Source organism: Vigna umbellata, chromosome 5 (genome assembly GCF_029865625.1).
Source record: "Vigna umbellata cultivar VRB3 chromosome 5, Vumbellata_1.0, whole genome shotgun sequence".
Taxonomy (NCBI): Eukaryota; Viridiplantae; Streptophyta; class Magnoliopsida; order Fabales; family Fabaceae; genus Vigna; species Vigna umbellata.
The window spans coordinates 16,033,395-16,061,330 of record NC_142169.1 but is presented as its reverse complement, the minus strand read 5'-3'; the positions used below and the strand labels follow the sequence as shown (position 1 = coordinate 16,061,330).

General features: G+C 35.3%; 3 protein-coding genes across 3 annotated transcripts; 2 read left to right on the top strand and 1 right to left on the bottom strand.

Annotated features, from left to right (window-relative positions):
• Positions 1–1,368: 1,368 nt before the first annotated feature.
• Positions 1,369–6,907, bottom strand: LOC124838758 (uncharacterized). Its single transcript, XM_047314445.2, has 13 exons — positions 6,616–6,907; positions 6,267–6,405; positions 6,013–6,149; positions 5,704–5,905; positions 5,380–5,618; positions 5,124–5,235; positions 4,894–5,038; positions 4,554–4,696; positions 4,005–4,177; positions 3,494–3,880; positions 3,365–3,420; positions 2,980–3,182; positions 1,369–2,857 (listed from the first exon to the last, which is right to left on the bottom strand). The coding sequence occupies exons 1-13, from the start codon at positions 6,847–6,849 to the stop codon at positions 1,569–1,571; spliced, it is 3,459 nt and encodes a 1,152-aa protein (XP_047170401.1). The 5' UTR covers positions 6,850–6,907; the 3' UTR covers positions 1,369–1,568.
• An 11,964-nt stretch (positions 6,908–18,871) lies between these two features.
• On the top strand, positions 18,872–20,460 carry TSO2 (Ferritin/ribonucleotide reductase-like family protein). Its single transcript, XM_047314434.2, has one exon. It carries the CDS (start codon positions 19,308–19,310, stop codon positions 20,295–20,297), a length of 990 nt encoding a protein of 329 aa, XP_047170390.1. The 5' UTR covers positions 18,872–19,307; the 3' UTR covers positions 20,298–20,460.
• A 126-nt stretch (positions 20,461–20,586) lies between these two features.
• On the top strand, positions 20,587–27,214 carry LOC124838752 (plant/protein). Its single transcript, XM_047314435.2, has 7 exons — positions 20,587–20,823; positions 20,917–20,957; positions 21,819–21,876; positions 22,578–22,671; positions 25,422–25,506; positions 25,583–25,648; positions 26,843–27,214. Exons 1-7 carry the CDS (start codon positions 20,733–20,735, stop codon positions 26,954–26,956), a joined length of 549 nt encoding a protein of 182 aa, XP_047170391.1. The 5' UTR covers positions 20,587–20,732; the 3' UTR covers positions 26,957–27,214.
• Positions 27,215–27,936: the final 722 nt, after the last annotated feature.

Genomic DNA, 27,936 nt, shown 5'->3' with positions numbered 1-27,936 from the left:
CTTTCGACTAAGAGCTTGCCATATGGAAAGCCATTTTAGCAAAAGTTTCTTACTAGAAAAATGACAAATGGTCATTATGTTTATAAGAAAACTCTTCACTAAGAGTTTGTAATGTGGAAAGCTAGTTTAGCAAAAGTTCCCTACTAGGAAAATGACACATGACCACTACATTTGTAAGAAAAAATTTCATTAAGAGGTTGTCATGTGCCACCATGTCTCATGTCGCCATCATGTCTCATGTGGGACACCCTTCACCAAGCTAGGGTTACAAAACTAATCACCCAAGATTAGCTTAAGCTAGGCATAAATATTATCCTACAACTTAAGCAAGAAAATTTAAAAGTCATACACTACTTGGCTCTTAAAACAAGATCTAACAAAAAATCTCTTAAAACAAAGTCTAACAAAAAAATCTTACACTACTTGACCCTTAATACAAGGTCTAAATATTCTTAATCTACTAGAGGTGTTTCATGATGGTCTAAGAAAAAGAGTTTTATTTCACTTTTGCATAAATGACTTTAGCTCTTCTTGAATATGCTCGGGTCATGATTAAGGGATATGTCGTCATAGTAATATGTTAGTCAAGTGTTTTATTTTCCTCTTTTTTGATATCTATCAGTTTTTCTTCTTAATATCTATCAGTTGATAATTTGTCTTATGTTGTTATTTTATTCGTGTTTGATATTAGACGTTAGCTACAATTATGTATTGTTAAGTTGCGATTTTTACTTTTGAATATTTTAAAATTTTATTTATTTTTTATGTTTTTTATTACTTTTTAATCTTAATAACAAACTACCTACTTATAAATGGGTAATGTTGAAAAGAAGTAAAACATTTACTTTATTTTTTAGATTATTTATATCCTATGAATTCTATCTTTTTGATATATAAAAGCAAAATTAAAAAAAAAGAATGATAACAAATTAAATGTTGTTATTGAATATATTATTTGACAAAGTTTACTAATTTTTAAGAGATAAAACTTTTCCTTATTATAATTTGACTTAAAAGTTAAAAAGTTCAATAAACTAGAAGTTTGAAATTTAAAAATGCAAAATCCGATCTAAGCCATAAAAAAGTAGTTTAGTTGAGTTCAAATTTTCTTTTATGTTAAAACCAAATCAAACTAATTATTATGTTTGGTTAAGAAGTGCTTTAAGAAAGTAATCTAACCAAATCTCATTGCCGATACCTATCGCTGACATGCGACATTATTTTGAGCAGTGATGTCCGATTTATATGTGCCGCCGTAAAATCTGTTAGAAATATGGGTAATTAGATTGCCCGAAATTAGAATAGCTGTTATTTATAGGTGTTTCTGTAGTATTTAGGGATGATATCACCATTAATGAAAGACAGAAAAGGCAGAAATGTCGACTCATGTGACTCATTTAAATTGATTAGAAGCAAGTTAAGGTCACTGAAACTAAAGAAGAAACTATACAAATAGTGATTCTCTAAACAAAACAGCAATTTGAAGTAATGTGCATTGTCCAAAATCTTCTCAAATAGGATGTGGTGTTAAATTGCTAACAGTTATATGACCCCTTTGGGCATTAGTGTTAGTAATATCTTCGCTTTGGATTACCCAAAGAGATTTCACCTGATGAATGTTGTTCACCTGAAGTGTAGCTGGTGCTTGCTTCATCAACCCTGGTATCCCCAGAGAAGCTAGCTTTTGCAAGCTCCCTTAACATCTTTAGCTCTTTTCTAAGCCCAGCCTTGTGCCCCTTTAGCCACTTACCTTCCACTTCAATATGAGAGCTTGCACCTATCTCTAAGGTTGTAGGATTTGTTCTTTCAATGACATTGTGGCTGGGTGTGCTTGGACTTTGCAAAGGGACTACAGTAGCAGTCATGGCACTAATTGGATCCATATATCCATTTCTGTTTCTTCTCTCAAATTCTGTGCCTGAACCTATAGGATTGACTGAACGCTGGTCTGTTTCTGGTTGGGAGAATGTGGATACAACACTAGACCAATGCTTGCTTGGAAGAAAAGGCAGGATGAGTCCCTTGGCTGCAAACTTTAATCCATGTCTCAAAGTGTTATTCTGAGATTTTGAGAGTTTCAATAGGGTATTTACCATAGCATACCATTGGTTGGTGAGCTGAGCAATGAAGGTAAACAGCAGAAGAAACAGAATGACCAATTCCGAAGTTTTGGCTTCAACTGAATTTGAACCATTCTGTAGGATTAAAATAGCAAACACACCTACCTCACACAAGAGAGAAATACCTTCCACAACCTGTACACTTCTACTGATATATGGTTTGGTGGTAAACAGATAAATGAATTGTATTGATGTGATTATCAAAGCGAAAAGGCTTTTATTTGAATTTTCTGAAGGGTAAGCTACTGATATTATTCCCAAACCAACTCTTCTTAGTAAGTCAAGGATGATATAGGATGCTCTCATGCAGCCCAGTATCCTCTTGAATTCAGAGATTTTGATTTCCTCATTGCTGTCTTCTGAACTCACTGTCTTCGTTCTTGTGATCTCACTTTGGCCACTTTCAGTCCACTTGGTTAGGCTATTTGATTCATTTTGATGGCCTAAAATGAATACTGGAGGACCCTTCCAATCATCAAATAGAATTCCAAAGCGTGAAAGGAAAGAGGAAGGTAATCCATTCCTGTCAAACCATTTGCCAGTAGCAGGCCTCCCACTAAAAAAGAACAACAATTTTCTGTGCCATTTTTCTTCATTTGTTACTTCATTGCATTCATTGTATTGGGCAAAACTTCCAGAGTAGATTGCAATAATAAGAAATAGAAATACTGAAGAGATGAATGCTACAGGGACTGCTAGCAACAAGACCCCAGTAATGATTCCCCCTGTTGTGCCACCTGCATATAAATGTAGTCTCAAGGGATGAAATAAGTTTACACATGAATCTATACTCCTATTAAAAGTTTTAATCTTGTAATTTAGATGACTGGAATAGACAATGTTATAACAAGTTGCTTACCTTTTATTACAAATGTTGATGCCTGAGAAAGACAAGGTAGCATGAGAATCAGAAGAAATAGCTGAAACCTGGGGACTGCTAACCTGCCTTGAGGTGGTCTCCCTGTCCTTTGTCTTAAGAAGAATAAAATGAACACATGAACTAAAAGTAAACATCCTCCTCCTACACCAAGCCAGAATAAGTTCATTTCCATGTCCTGCCACCTGTTTATAAGAAAAGAGATCTCAAATGTTCTTAAAAATCCTGCAAATTCCAAAACTTATTTTTCCTGTCAGTGATGAACACAATCATTGAGTCCAAGTCCTTTATAAGTGACCATGTTCGGTGTGTGAGTGAATGTCAGCCTAATAATGTTTAAACATAAAAAGATTGTGAGGATAACTACCCTTTGTAACTCTCCATTCCTTTGATGATGTTGCTAGCAGACAATGGTTCTCCTCTCTACAAGGCAGTTGAATCAGTTGCAAACAAGTGTCTATTCACATACTTCTTTTAAAGTTGATGTTAAACTCACCAAGAAATAAGTGAAATATTCGACTGAATTGAGAGGTAGACCATACAGTGTACTTGTCTTACTTATATCGTGCCGATTATGAAGCCGACCATATATCGTGGTATTTTCAGATTGAAATGATAGCTTGTGATCAACATAAGACAAGTTCATTAAGTCACTGTGTTTTTTATCTTTGTTGTAAGAATGTTCTCCTGAATACAGGCCAATGCTTCTCCCTTCAAGTTTCTCTCTTTCACAGACAGAAAACCAAGTGTCATAATTTTTCCAGGGAAGCTTGTGATGAGGTATAAGCCACCACAGATTTCTTGTTGTCTCAGAGTATTTGATATACTGATTTGTTGAAAACCAACTTGTGAGGGCAAAGACTTGCAGGTGGCCAACCATTCCCTGAAAAAGGTTCGAAATGTTTAAGATAGCCCTTGCAAATAGATGGAGTATGCGTTACAAAAACTCTAAGGAATTGAAAAAAGAATTGTTTGTTATAGTACCATACATTAGTTTCTTTACTTACTTGTAGGTTAATGGATGGATAGGAAACAGGACTGCTTGGACCTCCCAAAGCAAGAATGCTTAATGCTTCTAAATTTGCTGAGGAAAGTGAAAGCATAGCAGCTACCAACGATGTTGCTATTGTTCCAGCATTGATAAAAGAGTACAGTGCAATGGATATTGCAGGGGTGGAATCTAAAGATACGATATTAGAGTTTGAGTAAAAAACACAGCGAACAAGCATAAGTCTATGCACGTTCACTCTAATAATATTCTGAAATTCTGATTATATGAAATGTGTATTAGATACAAACAAATAGCATGTATTTCTGCTATTAACTTAGGTAAATACGAATTTTACTTAAGTTTTGAATCGATTCTCACTGGTTTTGAATTAGTAAATATATTGGTTTAAATAGGCTGGACAAGTGACAGTTCACTGATTCTCAGTATCATTCATTGATGCTTTGGTAAACAATTCACATTTGATTTTTGAATAATAAAAAGGGAAGTATAATATAATAGCCATTTATCATAAGAAATAAATAGAAGGAAAAAGAGATATTCATACAATGCTTGATATCAAGCTGGTTAGATGCCAAATTTTCATTTCCTGAAATATCAGTTACCTTCCCTGCAGGAATGGTAACTGACACCTCCTTTGTCACTGCCTGGACACTCAATGAGTATAAAGCCCTTGATAGTTCCTTAAACCTGCATGAAACAAACAAAGTTTAGATGTTTTACATTACTTAAACCATTAATGAAATATAATGTTAATAAACTTTATGTGTTGAGACATTATGCAAAGACAGTAATATAATGTTCATAACTGGACTTTATGTGTTGACCCATCATGCAAAAACTATCTGTAGTCAATACTATGCTTATTGTTAGTTTGCTACACCTGCCTTGTCAATCTTCCCCCAGAGATTTCTACAGTAGATGCCCCAAAATCAAATACTGGTTTTGTGAACTCAGCAATTATGTTGATGTTGAAATCCTTTGTTTCAGTGAGAGAGCTAGTCCTTAGTACCACCTTGGGTTTCATGGAATCTACAGAGAATATTAGGATTTGGTTTAAAGTTTAAGTTATTAAGAGAAATAATTATTGATAGGGTAAGTACAGATTATAACATACCATAAAGGAATGTAATAGGAGCAACAGGAGAGAGAGGAGTGCCTGTCCTGCCAAGTATGGATGCAGCTTGTAATTCAACTGTGACAATCTCAGTTCTTGACGTGTTCTTGAGCTACAAAACGAGGCTAATTAATAAAAAGGAATGAAATATTAAGAATTTTTCAATTCCTATTCTAATTTTGTTGGCATATGACTTCTACCAGTGTTCATGGTAAGAAAACTGCTTAAGTATATGAAACAACACTTTCTCTCTTACTTCAAAACTAAATCTGCGGGCTCCATTGCTTCTACCATGGAGAGGAGTTAAAACACCAGAGTTAACATGTAGTGCATTTAGAATTTGTTTAGTTGAGTTTCTTATAGGAATGCTGAAGTCCAAGAAAATTATCAGGTCTTCTGGTTTGCTTGTTGCAACTACTGTTCTTGGGATACCGTTAATTTTCAACTCATAAGATGGAACAGATGTCCAAAAGTCCACCATCACCGGTCTTCTATCTAAGACAAACCATTTGAAAGTATGAGTGCCCTTAAAATATTCTTTTGTTCATAACAGATTTGAAAATGGCAATCAGAACCTCACCAAAATGAATAGTCAAAGTAGAATCATTGGTCCTTGTGAACCGATTTCCAGCCTGGTCAGTGCAAGTATTCTCCGCCATTGTGATTACTACACGCCCATAAGTAACTTTTGAGGAGATAATCACTTCAAGGCTGTATTTGGTTCCTGATCTAATAGTTTGTAAAGAAGATGCATCCACTTGGGCAGGACCAGCCACCATAATCTTGCATGTTAAACCACAGTGAAAATGTTGTCAACGTTTTCAAGGAAAATTACATAGCAAATCATAGATACTTTTAACACAATGTTCATCAATAGAAACCAACTTACATCACAGTTTGATGAGTTCATGCAATGAAATCCTCCTAGTCCAGTGCACGGTTCACTGAACGTGACATCAATTGCTATCCTTTGTCCATTTGTATGGGTCTGTTTACTAGTAACGGCAGCAGTTGGGGGTATTGTATCTGTTCAGTGAAAAGAAAATCATTACCAAAACCCCAAAAGGATTTACTGAAGTTTAGTATCATTACCAGAGAATCAGACTTAATGGGATGATAAGGAAGGAAAGAAATTGAGCTCACCAATGAACCATGAGTAAAGTGATGAATTTCTTTCTCCTTTGTTTGTACTGACATTGAGAAGAAAGCTATGCTCATGATTTAGAGTTAAGTTGGTTAGCAAAATGCCATTATCCTGGCAAGGGTAAACTTTGCCATCAAGCTGTCAAGCAAAATGGACTGAACATCAACAAACTCATTTCACAATTCAGTAGCAAATAAAAGTACACATTTCATAGCCAAATCATTGACAATACATGGATCAAAACAAAACGTGTTACTAGTGTACTATAGTAAACCATGTCCATGCAAACCATTCACTCCCAGATAAACTTACAAAGGAATGTAAAAATGGTGAAGAGGAATTTCATACCTCACATGAAAATGAGCAGGTGTTTCTCTTACATGCATTGGAACCATCCAACCCCTCAACTAGATACTGAAAAACTGCATTGGGAGACCTAGACCGAGGTGGAGGAACACGCTTGAAATAAACCAGAAGTGTTGATTCAGCAGAGATAAAGAAGACACCGACCATCATCAATGCAACACAAGCACAAAGCTTAAGAGAGTTGAGTGTAGCCATAGTACAAGGTGATGTTAGCATAACATTGAAAGAGAAAATAATGAGAAGAAAAGCATAAAGAGGAGGAGTTGAGGGTGTAGGTAAGACAACATAATGCAGTTGGTTGCACATTTAATCATCGAACGTTCATCGCTGCTATAAATGGAAGAGACATCAGTAAAAGCAATAGACAACTACCTCAACTATTTACTGTCACCCTCATAACTGCTTTTCTCAATACCTCACATACCACAATAAGACCTTTTGTTTTTCAGACTATAACCACACATTTTCTCCTTAATTTTTGCCAGACAATAAAAATTGGATTAATTGAAATAGACATCCAATCATAAATTGTTGCAGATTCCTAAAACATATTCCTAGGTCTCAATTTCAGATTTAAGTGTTTACACATATATTGAGGATAATAATAAATATACATTCAATAAGTTATTTACTTCATTTAATAATACTTTTCTAAAATATCCAAAAATCTAAAGTTTGGTTATAGGTATAAGTTTTTTTTTTTGTTTTACGAGAATCACAAATATTAGTAAAAATTTATATAAGTAATTGATTTCTTTACCTGAAGGATCAAATATTATATTATATATATCTTAATTATGTTTTAAATTTTCGATAAATTTCAAAACTTTTAATTGAGTCCTTAATAATTTTTTTTAGTTTATTGTGTATGTAATAAATTTATATTTTTTAAATTAAAATTTTCTTTTAACTGAGAAATGCAGTTGTTAAGAAACTTATCGTCACATGTTATTTTATTGTTTTATTATTTTAAAATTTTATAATTTATAATTTTTTATTTTATAATTTTATAATGTTGTAATTTTATAATCACAATTTCATAAAAATTTCCAAATTTGGGATTTTAAAACATAATTAAACCCACATATATTTATATAACTATGTCCAAATAGTATTATTATCTCAATAAATATACCCTTTAACATTGATCGACAAAAAGCAAATATAAACCATTAAAGGACACAGTACACTTCACATTCTTGAGATAATTTATGTGAGAGCAACAAATATGTTATAGGAAAAATTTATTACTTCATTCTATTTATATATATTATATATAGAAAAAAAATGTGACAAAATATCAAATATTTATAATATTTTAATTTTGATTTTTTAAATCTAAATAATAAATATATATGTTTTTAACTTTATATAAATGATATTTCTGGACAGATTTCATAAATAGAAATTTAAATAGAAAAAATATTAAGTAAATATTTTCAACATTTTTTCTGTTTTATTTTAATTCAAAATTTAAAATTTGATTATCCTCCTTTCTCTCCTCCTCTTTTTTCTTATAAGTTATGTTTTTTTCTTTCTTCCATAAGGTCACATTTTTATTCAATTTAATATTTTTCAATGTGTTTGTTCTTGTATTAAGCTCATTATATTTATCACTATGCATTCTAGGTAGTAACTGTAATACCCGAGAAAATAAGGATTATAAAAATAAAGTTTTATTAAGAATTGAGTATTTTTCTTTTTAAGTTTATATATCTAACTAGGTGTTGTGTGTGTGTTCATCTTTTGTTAAAATATAGTTATGTTATTTCCTTGATGTTATTTTAATAAAGTGGTATGAGATCATATACAATATGTTGGGTTTGTTTGGGTTGTAATCTGCAAAATGATGGGTTTTGGATTATTTAAGTGATGTAATGTATGTATTAGGGTTTGTTCATAGGGGTATGTGAGGCTTGAATGCATGCATTATGTGTTGGGTTCCCTCGTGGTCTAGGGTTGATGTATGTGTGCTTTGAATACTTGAATTCTATTTAGGAGGTGTTTTGATTCGACAATAATCGATTATCACTAATTATAATAGATAATTGATTACATGTGCATTGGTTGTGAGTTCTATCTCGAGAATAATTGATTATCTGGGATGATAATCGATTATCCTTTCATATGTGATGAATATGGAAATTTAAAGTGTTAGAACCACTAGAATAATCGATTATATCATAATGTATTTGGTGTAACTATGAACTTCTCGAGAATAATCGATTATCACTTATGATAATAGATTATCTCAATGTATTTTTGTTTAAAATGGTGAATTAGATGAAGAATGCATGTAGACCAAGCTTAAGGAGTTGTAGAACATGGTGATAATCAAAGAATGAGATTAATAGTTATGTTTAAGGTCAGTTTTGACTTGTGTTTGAGATTGAAGCATGAGTGAGTGTTGGGATGTACTTGAGTGTGTGGTTGATGAGCATAAGAGTGGAGGAAAGGTCTACTTCTTGTACCTAGCAAATCCTAAGATTATCTACGAATATGAGTGACTCCCTTTGGCATTGGTTGTTGAAAAGGGAGGGATATTTTCTTTGGCAAATAGTTGTGGAAAAGATAATGATGTTCGAGTATTGAACTTCCTTGTGTGGGAGTGATGGTGTTTTCCTTATCCTTGTATGGTAGGAGGCATGTTCCTTAGCTAGATTGCAGGGCTACTCGAGCATAGGGGGCTATAGATGGTTTGTAGGAGCAACTACAAACTGGTGAGATAGGATACAAGAGTGTCACTGATTCTTTTTACTATAGTGTTTGTGGTATTGTGGTGCTCGTAATGGGGTTCATGATGAGGTTATCATGATGGAGGTACGTGTGTTGATGATCGTAATGATAATGATGCTTTAGAGAATGTTATGTTGATAGTTATGGTGTCATGTGGTGGGTGTAGTTAGCATATGTTTTGTTGAGAGGATATATGGTTAGTCTATGTTTATGATGTTTGTGATAACATCGAGGATCGAGTAATTTAAGATGATTGAAATTTTCATGTCAGAAGATTAGAAATTCTATTGTTATTACTTTTATGTATGAGATATTTGATTAATGTTGATATAATCGATATGTGTGTAGCTTGTTTTATCGTTGTTTTATCGGTAGCTTACCTTATAGGTGTTTGTGTTGTGTGTTTGTGAATGAAATTATCGGTGATGATTTTATAATGCGTTATACGTGAGCAAATGATATTATAGATGTTTTAGAGGCATGATAGATTCGTGAGATGACGAAGAAAGGATTTGGGTTTTCTTTATAGTTCTTTTAATTGGACTTTTGATACAATGTAATGTGGAGTATTTTTATTTCCTTGGTTATTTTAATTATTTTGAAAATATGTAATTGGACATTGCTTTCGGAACTAATACAATTTGATTTAGTCAGCATGTTTAATTATGGAGGTTTTTGAAAAATACGATTTTGCACTATAAGAAAGTTTTAAAATTATCGATTTTTGTAAGAACTCGTGAGACCCAAAATTTTGGGGCGTTACAGTAACGCTAGGCAATTAATGGATGTTAGGATGTGATATTCCATCCACTTCCTTCTATTGGACATCAAACTTCTTCAAGAGATGTCCATATTCTTTTAGTCTTGATCCTTCTTTTATATTTACATCTTTTCTAACGAACTCCTTTTTTGTAAAATCCAGAACAAATTTTTTGTCTTTCATATTTCATAAGAACTTTGAATATTTATAGGTTGTTTGCATCTTTACTCACACAATTTCTTTTTCAAATGACATTTGTAATCTTTCTCTAACAATTAAACAACACTTAACATATTTTGATTAATCTCAAGAACATTTAAGATAAAAAATTAATTTAATATATGAATGAACTTTAATTGTAATAATTTATTCTCCATTCTCAATTCTTACTTTAGAAATACTAGATTTGTTGAGCTCTTTAAAAAGTTCTCAATATAATGTAACACTCGAGAAAAATATAGGTCTTAGAAAGAAAGTATTCTTAAAACTTGAGTATGTTTTTTTTAAGAGTTGATATGTCTAATAAGGTATTGTGTACCTACATATTTGTTAGAACATAATTATGTTATTTTTTCAATGTTATTTTAATAAAGTGCAACACATGTTTTGGTATGTTTGTTGGATTGTGATATATGTGTGCCATTATCTATGTGATGAGTTGGTTTGATAGTAGAAGTGTTGACTAGAACTAACTGGATGTGGGTTCAATCCATAGAGAATAAATTTTAAAAGAAACTTAGATTTTTTATTTATTTTGTCTATTGGATTGTGATATATGTGTGTCATTATCTATGTGATGAGTTGGTTTGATAGTAGAAGTGTTGACTAGAACTAACTGGATGTGGGTTCAATTCATAGAGAATAAATTTTAAAAGAAACTTAGATTTTTTTTTATTTTGTCTAAGAGTAAAATGGTCTTTTACCTTTTCTTAATTGGTGTAGAAATTTAATAATGGGTGTAGAAAGTAAATGATGCATGTTAAATATCTAAACTAAAACTTAAAAAAAGTGTGAAGTGAGTCTTGGTAGGATGGACAGTTGCATTTTAAAAGTTTACTTGAGTTATGATAGAGTAAGAGATAGGTGGTTTCAAGGCTTTAGAAACATATCTTTAAATTAAAAGATAAGTTGGAAAATAAAATAGAGAAAGAAAGGAGAGAGAAGGGGTTTGTATCTTTAGAAATCCTAAAACCAAACGTGGAAGAGAGACAAAAAGAGAGGAAGAGAGAAAGAGAGACGTTCTGGGAAAGAAGAAAATGAGTTGCAAAAAATTAGTGCAAAAGGAGATTGATAGTATTTTGAAGTTGTAGATAAAGCCTTAGGATTGGCCAAGGTATGTGGAAACTTACCTTTGTTTTGTTGTATGATGAATATGGGTATATTCTTGATTTTCTTGAGTATGAGAAAGTTTACCTTGTTTTCATTGTTTGTTGTATGCTATGTACTATTGATTTTCTTGCATAGAAATTATTAATTTAATACATGTCTACGCGATTACGATTATGATTACCTATTGCTATTGTTGGGTAAGGGTATATGCACGTATAATGGATGTTTCTGCATGATAATGAGATTTATATCGTGTTTGTGTTGGGTTTCCCTATGAAAGTATGTATGGTTTTGTTGGGTTTTCCCATGATAATATGTATTGAAGCTAATGGAGGACAAAGATATTTTGTTTGGGGGTTTACCATACAAAAATATGTGAAGAGTGGTATGATGGTCATATGTAGTATGTTGTGCTTGATTAGGTTGTAATCTGCATAATGATGGGTTTTGGATGATTCAAGTGATGTAATGTATGTATTAAGGTTTGTTCATAAGGGTATGTGATGCTTGAATACATGCATGATGTGTTGGATATGTTCACCCGTGGTTTAAGGTTTATGTATGTGTGTTTTGAACATATGAATTTGTAAGATACTCAATGTAACAGTAATATGAAACAAAGCAAGGCACCAAAAAAATTGAGAATTAGAAATGTCTATTCCAGAATTTATTTACTTTTCTGTGAGTTCGAATGGTATCACAGAGAATTAACAAAAGCTGCAATACCCAAAGTTGGTCTCAACAATGAAGGAATACGTCCTAGAGAGAGAAGAAGAATTTCCAATCATTGCCTCCCTCCCATGCTAACTAATTCCCCCTTTTTGTACCCACTCTTTCCCCACAGAAAATCCCTCAACCTTGTATTTTCCTTTCTCTCTCTCACGTGCCTTTGTCTGCCACTCTCTTCTGCTATCGGTGCCATGTGGCTTGATTTCCCAACTGACTCATCCTTAGCCTCCATTTCCCTTGCCCATTCTATCCCTGCAGTGGCCCTTTTATTCTCACACGTTACAATACCCTCCCCATCAACACTAACCTTGTCCTCAAGGTTAAAGTTAAAGTCAGGGTAGGCTTTGATAAATTCTTTAAGGTCTTCCCATGTGGCCTCTGTTTCAGATAACCCAGCCCAGTGAACTAAGACTTGGGAAATGCTGTTGGACCTGCGGATTATGTTACGTTTCTGAAGGATAGCTTGAGGCATCAACAAGGGACCCTCGGGCAGTGTAGTCAATGGGAGTGGAACATAAACAATGTCATGGGGACCTTTACATTCTTTCAACTGAGATATGTGGAAGATGGGATGGATTTTAGTAGTCTCAGGCAATAAAAGTTTATAGGCCACTGAGCCAATGCGATCGATGATTGGAAATGGGCCAAAATATCTTAGTCCCAATTTCTGGTTTTTTCGTAAGGTAATGGAGTGTTGTCTATAAGGTTGGAGTTTGACCAAAACAAAATCACCAACCTTCAGCTCTTTATGCATGCGTCTGTTATCAGCATATTTCTTCATTCTTTCCTGGGCTTTAAGAAGTTGTCTCTTCAATTGAGTCAAAGCCCTGTCCCGTTCCCCTAAGAGCTCCTGGATGGATGGAGGGTCTTTAGGATCCATGGTGTATTTAATTATGGCCGGGGGATCTCTTCCATACACCACCTTAAATGGTGTTGTTTGTAGACTGCTGTGGAATGCTGAGTTGTACCAGAACTCTGCCCATGGTAATAGTCCGGTCCATGTCTTAGGATTATCAAAGGCAAAGCACCTAAGATACATCTCTATACACTTATTCAAGGCTTCTGATTGTCCATCTAATTGCGGGTGGTAAGCTGTAGACATGTTCAATGTTGTGCCACTCAACTTGAAGAGGTGTTGCCAAAAGTGGCTGATGAAGATCTTATCTCTGTCAGAAACTATAGTTCGAGGGAACCCGTGCAGTTTGACAACTATGTTAATGAACAATTCTGCCACAATCTTACTAGTATAATCTGCTTTCAAGGGAGCAAGGTGAGCATACTTAGATAACCGGTCAATGACAACCATGATGACGGTATACCCATTGGAAGGTGGAAGACCCGTAATGAAGTCCATGGCTATATCCTCCCAAACTTGATGGGGAATGGGGAGTGGCTGAAGTAACCCTGCTGGAAGGGTGGTGGCAGATTTAGCTTGTTGACAGATAAGACATTCTTGGACATAGTGAGTGATATCTTTGAGCATGCCAGACCAATAAAACTGGGAAGACAGTCGAGCCATGGTTCTAGTTATGCCAGCATGACCCCCTATTGTTGAACTATGGTATTCCTTGAGCAACAATTGTATAATTTCCGCATCTCTAGGGATTACCACTCTGTGCTTCCAGTGTAAGAGTCCATCAGAGTAGGAGTAATGATTATTAGGTGGTTTCCCTGCTACGCAAGCTTGGATAATAGCTTGGTGATGAGGATCGAGCTGTGTGGCCTTCTGAATTTTGGACATCAAGTTAGTCTCTCTATTGGACCATGCCATAAAAAAGGATCTGGACAAGGCATCTGCAGCCTGGTTATCCTTGCCTGGTTTGTATTCAATGGTGAAATCATATCCCAAAAATTTGTGGAGCCATGCCTGCTGCTCAGGGGTTTGGAGGGATTGATCCATTAGACTTTTGAGGCTTTTTTGATCAGTGCGAATGATGAACTTATGACCCAGTAAGTAATGCCTGAACTTTGCAATTGCTTCAGTGATTGCATAAAATTCCCTGGTATAAGCAGATTTGTGTTGCATCCTAGAAGATAATTTCTTTGAAAAGAATGCTATAGGATGCTTGTCTTGGCTTAGAACTGCACCAATCCCCAAACCGGATGCATCAGTCTCCAAGACAAAGGTTTTGGTGAAATCTGGTAATGTTAATATAGGAGCAGTGGTTATGGCTTGTTTCAAGGCCTCAAAAGCGTGAGTTGCATGTGGTGTCCATTGAAAGTTATCCTTTTTCAAGAGATTGGTCAAGGGATGAGCTAGTGCAGCATACCCTTTTATAAATCGTCTATAATAACCTGTTAGACCAAGGAATCCTCTCAACTGTTTTGTGCTCTGAGGGCAGGGCCATTGTAAAACAGCTTGAACCTTGTTAGCATCCATTGCTACTCCATTCCCCGAGACAATGTGGCCTAAGTATTCCACTTGAGAAAGACCAAAAGAGCATTTGGATAATTTGGCATATAATGTGTGTTCTTTCAAGATGTGCAAAACTGTTTCCAAGTGACTAATATGTGCAGACCATGAAGGGCTATATATAAGTATGTCATCAAAGAAAACCAAGATAAATTTCCTTAGAAGGCCTTTAAATATGTCATTCATGAGAGCTTGAAAAGTTGCTGGTGCATTTGTTAATCCAAATGGAATGACAAGCCATTCATAGTGGCCTTGATGAGTTCGAAAGGCAGTTTTGAATCTGTCAGCAGGATGAACCAATATTTGGTGATAGCCTGATTTGAGGTCCAACTTAGAGAAGAATTTTGCACCAAATAATTCATCTAGTAGCTCCTCAACAGTTGGGATAGGAAATTTGTCTTTGATTGTGACAACATTCAGTGCTCTGTAGTCAGTACAAAATCTCCAAGTACCATCTTTCTTTTTGACCAAAATAATTGGGGAAGAGAAGGGGCTGGTGCTATGGGTAATAATGCCTTCGTCCAACATTTGTTGCACCATATTCTCAATTTGTTGTTTCTGACTGTGAGGATATTTGTATGGCCTCACTCTCACAGCATTCACATCCGACAAGAGAGGAATGCGGTGGTTTTGAGATCTATTTGGGGGAAGGCCCTTCGGTTTTGCAAATATCATGTTGTATGTGTGAAGTAGAAGTGCAATGTCAGGGTCAATATGCTCTAGGATAACCAAGTCATCATCCTCTAGTGTTAGAGGTTGAGTTAATTGTAATGTAAACAGTTCTGCAATGGCATCAGTTTTGCATAATCTAGTCATCTGATGCAACTCTGCTGGTTTTGGCAGAGTTGGTGGCTCACCTTGCAATGTAATGAGTTGTTTGTCCGAATAAAACTTTAAGGAGAGTGAACGATAGTCTGCAATGTGTGGTCCGATAGTAGCCAACCAAGCAGCACCTAATATCATATCAGCACCAGAAACTGGTAATAGGTACACTGGAAGTTTAAGTGTATGGCCTTGCACCTTAACCTGGACTTCTTTAATAACCCCTTCGGTAGACATGGCATTTCCATTGCCTACCAGGACCTGCAACGATGACATATCCTCCACCGACAGCTTGAGGCAATGAGCAATTCGTGGTTGCAAGAAATTATCAGAACTCCCACTATCCAACAATATCTGAATAGTCAGGCCTTGTAATGACCCGTGAAAGCGCATAGTTCCCACACCGGTAACACCCTTTAAAGCATTAAGAGAGAGATGGTGTTCCAAGTTCTGTTCTAATGCAGGAATTTCCGTATCAGTCTGCTCCTCCTCATCATATTCAACTTGTAAAAATGTATATTGGCGATTTGGACACTTATGGTTTGCCGTGAACCTCTCATCGCATGTATAACACAGTCCTTTTTCCCTACGTGATTGCATTTCTGCTGGTGACAGGCGTTTAATATTATTGGGACGGAAGTTTTGGGGAAAAGGCCTTTGGTTCGGGGTAGGAAGAATGGGTTGTTGTGGTGGATTGTTATAAGATTGGGTAGTGGTAGGTGATGTGTTTTGGGTGGCATTTCTGGAAGTGTTTGGGTTGTATGGTCGTGGTTTGAAGGTGTATTTCTCTTCAAACAGTCGGGCTAGGGAAATGGCTTTAAGGATTGTGTTTGGTGCTTGAGCTATCACCTCTCTACGAATGTCGGTTTTCAACCCACTGATGAAGCAATCTAGAAGGGCTTCATTGCTAACACCATAAATCCTATTAGCAAGAGCTGTAAACTGCACATAATATTCATTAACAGATGTGGATTGGGTGAGTTTAAACAAGGTAGATCTAGGTGATTCAAAGGGTGAAGGGCCAAATTCCAACTCTAATGAACGGACCAAGGTGTTCCATGAAACAATGGGATTATTTCTTTGCATCATTTGATACCACGGCACCACTTCTTTCTCGAAATGAATTGCTGCTATGGTCAACCGCTGTTCATCCGGAGTATCATAATAGTCGAAGAATTGCTCCGCTTTAAAAATCCATTGTAGCACATCTGAACCATCAAAACGTGGAAAATCGAGCTTAACATTTCTGACCTGAAACGGTCCATGAACATGCCGTGAGTTCGCTCCTCCATGTGCCATATTCTCCTTCAAATCCTCAATGGCATTACGAAGCTCTTGCATCTCTGCAGCATGCTCCCGTTCACGTTTCTGCATGAGCTCTAGGATCTGCTTAAGGTCATTTGAAGATGAAGCCTCGGCCATGGCAATGAAAGCACCAGTTTGTAAGATACTCAATGTAACAGTAATATGAAACAGAGCAAGGCACCAAAAAAATTGAGAATTAGAAATGTCTATTCCAGAATTTATTTACTTTTCTGTGAGTTCGAATGGTATCACAGAGAATTAACAAAAGCTGCAATACCCAAAGTTGGTCTCAACAATGAAGGAATACGTCCTAGAGAGAGAAGAAGAATTTCCAATCATTGCCTCCCTCCCATGCTAACTAATTCCCCCTTTTTGTACCCACTCTTTCCCCACAGAAAATCCCTCAACCTTGTATTTTCCGTTCTCTCTCTCACGTGCCTTTGTCTGCCACTCTCTTCTGCTATCGGTGCCATGTGGCTTGATTTCCCAACTGACTCATCCTTAGCCTCCATTTCCCTTGCCCATTCTATCCCTGCAGTGGCCCTTTTATTCTCACACGTTACAGAATTCTATCCAGGATGTGTTTTGATTCGAAAATAATCGATTATCATTAGTTATAATCAATTATATGTGCATTGGTTTTGAGTTTTATCTCGAAAATAATCGATTATTTGGGATTATAATTGATTATCCTTTCATATGATTTGTATATTTATTGGGTGTAACGCATGATGTGTCAAAAAGGAGTTCTTCCTTTGATTCGTCCTCTACAATCTTGACATCCTATTGGATGTTTGGATTTACATATCTTTTCCATATGTTTAGATTGATAACAATTTTGACATTTTGCATCTAGCCTCATCAAGACTTGTTTGTTAGTGATTGTTTTTCTTATAATAGGGACAAGATGGAGAAACCCATGGGTGGTCGATTTGGTTGTATTTGTTTATTTTGTAATTCTTGATTTTGAAAGCATTTTTGCCAATATGAAGTAAAATATCTCATACTTCACAATCTTTTCTTATTAATATTCGTTTCTCTTGTGCTTTGTAAGACTTGTATCACTTTTGTCAAGGTAATTGTAGACAAATAATGTGTTTTCCAACAAAGTAATAGAAGTTTCGTATCTCTCGCATACTACCACCAAAATTTCTCCACAAGTTTAAAATTTGGAAACTCTTTACTCAATCATGATATCTTGTTAGCCATACTCAACAATTTATTTGATAATTCCTTAATTGTCTCATATTTTTTTTATCCTTTGGAGCTTAAACTTTCATATCAAATTTAACACTTTCATGCCTCAAATCTTGTTGTTCCATTTATATTGTCCTTTCAAATAATCTCAATTTTTTTTCATTCATATATTGTCCTTTCAAATAATTTAATTTTTCTTTGGATGACTCATGATTATGGTGAGAATAATTTGTAAAACACCAATAAACAAACATGTCTTAATCTTTTCCCTTTTTGTCTTTTGGATTATAGTGATATTTTTATGAAAAAAATTAATAATATCATCTCCTCCATAGTTTTTCATAAATCTAGCATTTTGGATTAGTTGCATTCTTATACTCATCAGATTATAACTTTTATTACTAAAGAGTGAAATAACAATTTACAAGAAATTTTTTTCTAATTTCATTGTATATGTCCTATAAGAATGATGACTCTTGTTATTTTTTTTATTAATGTATTTTATATATAGAATAAAATATAACAAAAGTATTTTATTAATAAAGTTTCATTCAACATTGTTCTAACTAATTCTTCAAATGATTTATTCTAACACATGATTTTGTTAAGAAGTTTAAGATTTATGTTTTATACAATGTATTTCACAAAAGTTTTCAAACTTTTAATAGAAATAATTTTAGAATTCTTTGATCTTTTTTAACCTTGCGAAGCGTTAAATTTATTATAAGGTCTTTGATTCGTTTTTAATATTTACTTCTATGTATTAGTACAATAAATTTAAATATTTAAATATAAAAACATTATAAAACAAAAACTAAATAATAGATTTTAAATAAATAAAGGTAAATGATTAACAGAAATATCTAAGATTTTTCTGACTTGTAAATCCCCTTCTGGAGAGCGTGTAGACACGTGTATTGTGTGACCCAAGTACGGACAGCACGGGCAGCGTTAAAATCGTGGATACTGTTGAGTTTTAACGGATAAGAACATAAGAATACAAACAGCGGAAGCACGTGGGTTTCAAATTTCACCCCTCCTCCTACCTCACCAAAACGGCTTCCCATTACTCTTCTTTTCAATTTCAAACCCTCCAAATATCCCGCGAACCCAAAATTCCCACCAAAACAATAATCCCTCCCTCCCGCCGCAACACTCTTTCAAAACCAAAGCTTCTCCAATACGCCCTGCAAAATCCCCAAACTACCCTCTCCCACCTCCAATCTTCTCCCGCAAGCTTTACCTTAAATTTTCAAATTCCCCGCTCCAATTTTCAATCACCTCCTTATATAAACCATCCACTCCCCTCTGTTCAACTCAAACCCTAAACCCCAATTCTGTAAAGAAAAAACCCTTTTCTTTCTCCCCATTTCCAATCCCAAAATGCCTTCAATTCCAGAAGAGCCTCTCTTGGCCCCTAACCCTGATCGATTCTGCATGTTCCCTATCCAATACCCTCAAATCTGGGAAATGTACAAGAAAGCAGAAGCCTCGTTCTGGACGGCGGAGGAGGTGGACCTCTCGCAGGACATCAGTCACTGGAACACTCTTACCGACGGCGAGCGCCATTTCGTCACCCATGTCCTCGCCTTCTTCGCCGCCTCCGACGGCATCGTACTAGAAAACCTTGCCGGCCGTTTCATGAAGGAGGTCCAGGTCTCCGAGGCCCGCGCCTTTTACGGCTTCCAGATCGCTATCGAGAACATTCACTCCGAGATGTACAGCCTCCTCCTCGAAACCTACATAAAAGACTCCGTAGAGAAAACCCGTCTCTTTCACGCCATTGACACCATTCCCTGCGTCACCAAGAAGGCCAACTGGGCCCTCCGCTGGATCGACTCCTCCGAGTCCTTCGCCGAGCGCCTCGTCGCCTTTGCCTGCGTCGAGGGAATCTTCTTCTCCGGAAGCTTTTGCTCCATCTTCTGGCTCAAGAAACGGGGCCTCATGCCTGGACTCACTTTCTCCAACGAACTCATCTCCCGCGACGAGGGTCTCCACTGCGACTTCGCTTGCCTGCTCTACTCTATTATGCGGACCAAGCTCCCCGAGGAGCGCGTGAGGGAGATCGTGCGCGATGCTGTGGACATCGAGAGGGAGTTCGTCTGCGACGCGCTACCTTGTGCGTTGGTGGGGATGAACGGGGCCTTGATGAGTCAGTACATTGAGTTTGTTGCTGATAGGTTGCTCGGTGCGCTTGGGTGCGGGAAGGTGTACAATGTACAGAACCCATTCGATTGGATGGAGCTGATTTCACTGCAGGGGAAGACCAACTTCTTCGAGAAGCGCGTGGGGGAGTACCAGAAGGCTTCAGTTATGTCCAGCTTGAACGGTAACGGTGATGCCCACGTCTTCAAGATGGATGAAGATTTTTAGTTTATTGGAGTTAGCCTTCGTCTTTCATCATAGTAATATTTCACTGTATTTTTACCGTTGTCAAATAGTTTATGGGCTTATTTTGTTTTTAGTGGTAGTATTTAGAAATTTTTTATTGTTTCTGATTTTTCTTTGAGGAATGATAAAATATACTTTCAGTTTCCCTGTACTGTGACATTTTATTGATTTAATAATAAATTAGCCGAGGTTAATGAAAAAAGGAAAATGGTAACATTTTACGTATTTGTATTTACTTTTAATGGTAAAATATGATATTCGAGACCATGTTTATCTAAAGTAAAAGTATGAATGTGTGGAAAGGTTCGAACTTAAGCTTATTCGCTCCGTGATTCGCCATTAATCGTATCGGTTTAGTTGCACAGTGACTCGCCAGGCTGGTATATCTTCGTTCTACCGTGTTTATGAGCGTTACGAATGGCATCTGGGACGCAAAGTACTGGGATGTTAACAAGAGAGCAACTTTTCCATCTTTTCGATCGTTTCAGTTTCCTTACTTCTCAACCTGGTACTCTATTTTCGTAACCCTATTTTGTTCTTCTGCTTATCGAATGATTGATTGCTGCTCGCGTTTGATTTTCGCAATCTATTGTATATGTAGATGTGAAGAAAAAGATTTCTGGGGCTGTACAGGATAAACAGGTGAATTTCTTTATCGTCGTTTTTCCCTTTTCACCTTTATGTCTTACAAGTCTGATTAAATGGCCTTATCTTCAATATAAGGCGACTTTGCTTCTCTCATCGTATCACATATTTAGTTCCCTTAGCCGTCCTTGATTTAAGAAATAATAGACGGGTTTGTGAGGGAAATTAATTGCAAAAAATTTAGACTTAGTTGACTTTTTTGTATTGCTTTTTAATTAAGATTAGAGTTTAATTTAAATAAATCGTGTAATAGAAGATCCGTGCTGGGTATGGAGGTTATGTTCTAATTTTGATGAAAAATGCCAAAATCATAATGTCCCCAAACCTAATTATTGTCGTAAAATGATTATGTAGGAACGTTGACAGAATTTGACTTCGTTTCCTTGTTAGTCTCTTCCTCCAATTTGAATTGATTAACGTGACAGCTGAGCTGGATAACTATAACCTTTGTCTGTGCTTTCTGATTTATTGTTTGATTAGTCAGTAGAGGAGGGCAAATCTTGGTGCAACAATAAGGTTTGAAGGTTTAAATTCTGGACACGACCCCTCTGCTTGCAGGGATAAGGCTACACATATCTACCCTTCTTAGACTTCACTAGTTGGGGGATCTGGTGCTTTGGATTGCCCTTTTTTATCAGCCATCACAAACCACATGGGGCATTGTTGTGCACTTTTTATCCTTTTTTTATTAGCATCTGTGTATGTGGGGTTAGTTTTATGGAAAGACACCTAAATGCTTGATAGAGTTAAGTAGCAAGTCGATGTAAAATGAAGCTTTTGCCCTTTGCATTTATGTGATAAAAGTTAGTATGTAATGAATTTCATTGTCATTTCCTGGATTTCATAACTAATGAGCAGGAGGCTGTTGCTGTGACCACTGCAATACAAGAAGAGATATTTTCGGAGATGGGTGTTGGTATGTCGGTTTTATTGTGATATATTAATTGTCTGTACTTTGTAGCTCTGGAGCCTTACTTTTCATATTATTTGTGCCATCTTGACACTTTTTGTGTAAACTCACAATCCTATATATCAATCGTCCGTGATCTGTTTCCTTGCATCCGTGATTGTGGTTTATTTTTCCCTAGATGCAAAACCATCTAGAGGTTTATTGGTTATTCACTTTTTCATCCATAAAGAGAATCAAACACATAATGGATTAAATCATCTAGAACTTTTCATGGTAAAATGTGTTGTGCTTCATTCTCTTGGTCTTTGTTCTTGGAAAAAAAAGAGTTGACCCTAGATACATGGTTGGCGATACTTTTATATCAACCAGCTAGACATGCCAATGCAGATTAGTTTATGAATTTACTTTTGCTGGATGTAGTATTGGGACTATAGCTTGGTTGGAATTTAAGGTTGAATGTTGTTTCTTCCCTAAAATAAAGTCTTAAAAAACTGCAGTTTTCACTTTTGATGGGAATGGCTTTTTCTTAAAAAACTTTTATTGTACATGACTGTTCGTTTCCTACCATTTTAGTTTAGGATAGGTGTGGGTTGAACTTGTGCATTATGATATCTGAAATGATTGTTTGCAGAATCTGTTTTATTGCATAACCAAACTCGACAGTAATTAATTCTTAAACATTGTTATTTTCATAATTTACACAACAGATCCAAGATTTGGTATCTCGTGCCTGGGAAAAGTCAGTACTGTATATGAGAATGACATGGATTTGATGATTCAGTTTTATAAATTCCTTTCTAAGTAAGTTCTCTCTCTGTCTCTCTTTTATGTAGTTTTCAACCACTTAACCTGTTAACGTTTTCTCTTCATTGTTAGAACACACATTTATAAAAATGGCCATTTCCTACATTAAAGAGAAGCAGTTAATCAGTTCTCCAAGTTAGCATTGGCAAGGGAGTAGTTACTAGGAGACAGATCAGGGACGATTGAGATATATAGGGATGCAAGAAAAGAGTGTAGGTGGGAAATTTATTTACGTAGGATTTGTACAGAGGATAGTTTAGTCCTCCCAGACGGACTGGGATATCTATTTTTTTTTTCCTGTTAGAGGGTGTTAAAATGGTTAATGTGGATTAGTAATAATCTATAATTACAATATCAATGTGATTCCATAGAAAGTGGTAAAAAACAACCAATCAACTTTATGAAATATAATTCAGCGAAGCAAAATCACAACATGCAAATCTTCGCTAAAAGAACTTTTGGCGTTTTTTGAAAGTGTAAATTCTCTATTTTACCCAACGAAAGTCAATGTTCTTCACTGCATTTTGATAATTAAGTCTTAACAAATATAAAATCTCAATCAACTTTAAATTTCATATATATAATATAAATGTTGTATGTAATAAAAAAGTGAAAATAAATTGTTCAATTTAGAAATTTACAACTACAAAAGTGTATTTAAGGTGTCTCTGATGTCAATTAATGTATTTAATCATATTAAATACAAAGACAGAGAGAATTGGAGCACGTATAACAATAATAATTAAAAAGATTTTCCCACTAACATGAATTTGTGTTTTCCATCATCTAACATATATTTATAATTACATCTGTCTAAGGCATGGATCAAAGTTAGATTTCTTTAGGTACATAAACATCTTTTATCAACAATAAAGTGTGCCCGAAAGGTAAACATAAAGAAACAATTCTTGTGTCATTACAGGTACTTCAGCTCCATCCTTAACAATCACACTTAGTTTCCCTAGACACGTGATCCCCCTCCCCCCCGTAAAGAATTCACAACATGAATAGGAAATCTAACTACCACGAATTCGGAGGAACATCAATCACATCAGATTCAACAGTTAGAACTATGGAATGACCTTCCTTTTCTTGTCTCTTTTTAAGAATATAGCAATCTTCGGCCTTGTAACCATACTTGCAATTACCCTAAAAGTATTTGTTATTGGGACTCTGCAGGTTGTGACACCATTTCTACATTCTTCCATTTGAAATTAGATGTCCTAGCAGCACCTTTAATAGTATCTGAAGTAGAAGTGGCAAGTTGGATGCCCAGTCTTGGATTTTTCGTTGATTCTTCCTCTTGAGTGACTGTAGCAATTTGTCCATTCCCTTGCCTCTCATGTTTTTTAATATTGTATGAAGTCTTCTCGATGTCAAACTTTGAAGGCAGAGATTCAAGAGCACGGAAGATCAAGGTGTTTTAATTTCGAAGGTGCTAAGAAATTTGCTTTCCAAGGGAAGAAGAATGTTAAAAAGGTGGCACAACTTGTTGGAAGCCCACTAAGAAATAAATTATGGGTAATTGCAAGAAGTAAGGTCACAAGGGGAAAGATTCTTATATTAAAAGGAAACAAGGAAAACAAGGTAATTTCTTTAGTTCTAACTTGCCTTGAACCTAATGTGGTTGATGTTCTTCCAAAGACTTGGTGGTTAAACTTAGGTGCCACTATTCATGCTGTGAATTCTTTATAGGGATGTACAAGTTTGGGGAAACCATATGCTGCTTATGTTCCTTTCAGTTTCATGAGAAGGAATTTAGTTTCCATCTCTGCTTTGAGCAGACATGGTTACAGTTTTATCTTTGGTGATAGAAAATGAGAATTTATGTCATTGTTTAAATACATGATTGAATCTACGTGCATTTATTCAAAATGATTAAATTCACCAGTGAGTTCTGATAGAGGATTAAAAGTATATGTGAGAAAGAATAAAGGCGGGAAGCAGAGAGTTTAGTTAGCAGTTAGTTAGAGGTATAGAGGAGCATAAATAAAGAGTTAGTTGTAAAGGGAGGGATTCATTCTGTATTCTTTGTTTGTTGAGTTTACTGGAACTTAGTCCAGTGGAGGGAGGTTTGGCTTCCTTGAGTGTTTTCGATACAATTGTATTCTTCAATTCATTGAATAAGACGAGGCTATTCATTGTGTTTGGGTCTGTTATGTGTGAATCACGTGTTATTGACTTCTTGATTAAAGAAGTCCATCAAGTTCTGTGTTTTTTCTGCAGTAAACCTTTGGTACTAATATCGTGCTTATATCAGAATTTCAGTTTAAAGCATTCTTTGGAGCCATAAACGTTGCAGTCTAGCGTGGAATTGATGTTAAATATTTTTATGTGCTTTGGATTTTCATTAAGAATTAGCTTCTTTTGGAGAAATAATTATCTTTTATTTTTTGGTTGCCTTTCAGACGAGCTTTTGAAATAAAAGACCATTTATTTCTCAAAACATAAATAGGAACAAGCATTCAGTCTATGGTAGCATTTTGATAATGTTTATTGGTGTACTTAGCTTTGATTGTTTTTTATGCACTCAGCATACGTGTTTTAATTAATTTACAATAGGTTGGAAGCAACTTATAGCTAAAATATTATCTAACCCAAAAATGTACTTCGTTGTTGAAAGCTACTAAACCCTATTTTCTGATTTAATGCTTGCCTTTTCTTTTGTCCCTACACAAAATAACTTAAACGACTTTATTTGGAAGAAGGATGAATATAGTTATGTAATGGCAAATGACTTTTGGCAGAGAAGAGGTTGCCTGCGATGAAGCAGAGCTTGAAGAAGAAGAATTTGCAGAAAAATTGCTCAACCAACAAATGTTACAGGAACAGGTAAAATTTATTTGACTTCTGATAAATACTTTGGTACTTGCTACACTACTATTACTGAAAGCGTGAAAATTTACAGCAACTAGAGATGCTGAAGTACATGCGCAAGTTTAACTTGGACGATCAATGTGCAATCCTTGAGAAGGTAAATACTCGTTTCAAAGTACAGGGACATTCGTTTTAAATATTGCTTTCAATAAGAACATTCGTTTTAAATATTGCTTTCAATAAGAAAAATATAACAGTGGTAATCAATTGTGACCCACCAACGCTGAATTTTAATTACATTTTGCAACACTTTATCGTCATTATCAACACCTAATATAGGGATTTTAGTATTTGGTATTAGTGCACCTAACCTCATATTTAGAAGCTGCTGCTAATTGGTCTCAATATTTTTTGGATGTGCTTAAGAGATCGTAGGACTATGATTAGGGATTCATGTCTAATCATTTATAAATTTTTCATAAAGATTGCATATCTTATTTTCTTATAACAGTGAGATCTCCTCGTCAGTCTATGTGCTACCAAACCATTTCTCAAAGTTTACATATCTTAGTTTCTTACATATTATTCCCGTAATTGAGTGCCAAATCACAAAGGATGGAAAGTCCTTTAATACAGCCAAGGATTCTTGAATCACTCAAGAACTTAGGAGAATCACTCTCACTAAAATAGAAGGGATAAAACCCTAATTTCTTTGCATAAAAAATCTGACTTGTGCATTTGATGAAAATAGTTAAGCTTATGTCTAAGTTTTCAAATTGGGCCCTTATTACAACTTGAAAATAAAGTCAAATTAAAGCCTGCTAATTGATTGGCCTAAAGACATAATTTGGTGAGCCAATTTTACAAAGATTGGGCTATTTTAAAAACAAACTAACTTATAAAATAAAACAGCAGTAAAATGGAGCTTTAGTTTTCTTCCATTTGGGCCATAATGCAATTCATCATCTTGGCCTTTTCTCCTTAAAAATTGGTCTTGTATTCAATTAATATGGACAACACTTGTTGAAGAACTTCCTTTGCTTTCCTTGCTCTGGTTCTTGTCATAGGTCCTCCAAGTTTTTCAAGTAAATCCTTGTTGTTCATGGTCACGTCAAATCATTGGTTGGATTCACATCAAATACATTTCTCAATAACTCAGTTTTCTCACATTATACGAATCCTATATATATATATGTGTGTGTGTGTATGTAAATATGTATTTCACCTTTGTCGGGGTTGCTTAGCATATGGCTTTGAAGCTTCACAATCTTTTTCAGGAGTTTTGAAAATTACTTACTTGAAGCGGTAGAAATGAATATATTTGATGCTTTTGACCCTTTTCTTGTTGCAGTTACACCAGCACATGGAAAACGGCAATTATGAAAGCGAGACATCCATTTTGTCAGCTGAGCAGATCGAAGAGATTGTTCCAAGAAAGGTGTCCCCCCTGTATACGCCAAGGTAGACTTAGAAGAGTAGCTTGCGTGACATTTTGTTTGGGAGTTGGCCAAATCACAATTCTTGACAAATTATTTACTTTATTTGGTCAATTTTTGACATTTTTATGTTCATTTTATTTCTGTACTTGGACTGCTTTAAGGTTAACAATTTTAGATGTGGGAGGTGTTTACAGCCTTGTCATGGCTAGGCTTTCTGCCTCAGCATTAAGAACATACCAACCACGGTCCAATTTCTTTATGGGAAGTACTATACTTAATCCTTATTATCAAAGCTAATCCGCGCAAGGAAAACCACGGTGGAAAACTATTATTATGATGCTTCCATTTTTTAACTATGGGATCGGTTTTTTTTTAAAGCACAATTATACACACTTGTAATTAATAATGCTATAAAAAGTTTGAAAGTAGCTATTATGAAAATGGAAATAAATGAAAATCTCGAGTCTAATAACTCCGCAGCACTCTGGTAGATTGCTTAAGATTTGTACTGTTGCAAACTTTATTTTTTCTTTTTCAAATAAATTGAAGGAATATATAGTTTTATCTTTTTGGTTGGTTTCAAGATTCATTCGTAGTCAGTAAACGGCTTAAGGATTAGCTATTATCATATAAATATAAGTGTGAATAGCACTTGTGATGTTATGTCCACACTTGCATACTGAATATTTGATAAATTCCGCAGAATACGCAGAGTTTTGCCCGGACTGGGAATTGTTGTTGGTGCTTATTGTCACACTATGCTTAAATTTGACTTACTCATTTGTTTGTCGTTGTGATAAGCAGCGGAAAATAAAAAATTGGGAAGCACGCTTTTATATGAGCAGTTTCTTGAAGTAGCTTTAACGACAGTGTAGTTATAGAAAAGTTGCTAGGTTCTATGTAAGCAGGTTCTCATTTCGTCAGGGTTCAACTGGCAGGAGTTATTTTTGGTTAGAGACAATGTACGTTTTCAAGGAAGATATATTTCCAATACAACACGTTTAAA

Bases quoted from the DNA above. Each gene is read 5' to 3' on its own strand.
- LOC124838752 (XM_047314435.2), top strand. From the start codon at position 20,733: ATGGCATCTGGGACGCAAAGTACTGGGATGTTAACAAGAGAGCAACTT. The intron at 21,877-22,577 runs GTATGTCGGTTT...TTTACACAACAG, and splicing joins ATTTTCGGAGATGGGTGTTG to ATCCAAGATTTGGTATCTCG. The intron at 25,507-25,582 runs GTAAAATTTATT...GAAAATTTACAG, and splicing joins AACAAATGTTACAGGAACAG to CAACTAGAGATGCTGAAGTA.
- LOC124838758 (XM_047314445.2), bottom strand. From the start codon at position 6,849: ATGCTAACATCACCTTGTACTATGGCTACACTCAACTCTCTTAAGCTT. The intron at 4,697-4,893 runs GCAGGTGTAGCA...TGTTTCATGCAG, and splicing joins TCTGGGGGAAGATTGACAAG to GTTTAAGGAACTATCAAGGG. The intron at 3,881-4,004 runs GTAAGTAAAGAA...AACCTTTTTCAG, and splicing joins ATCCATCCATTAACCTACAA to GGAATGGTTGGCCACCTGCA.
- TSO2 (XM_047314434.2), top strand. From the start codon at position 19,308: ATGCCTTCAATTCCAGAAGAGCCTCTCTTGGCCCCTAACCCTGATCGA.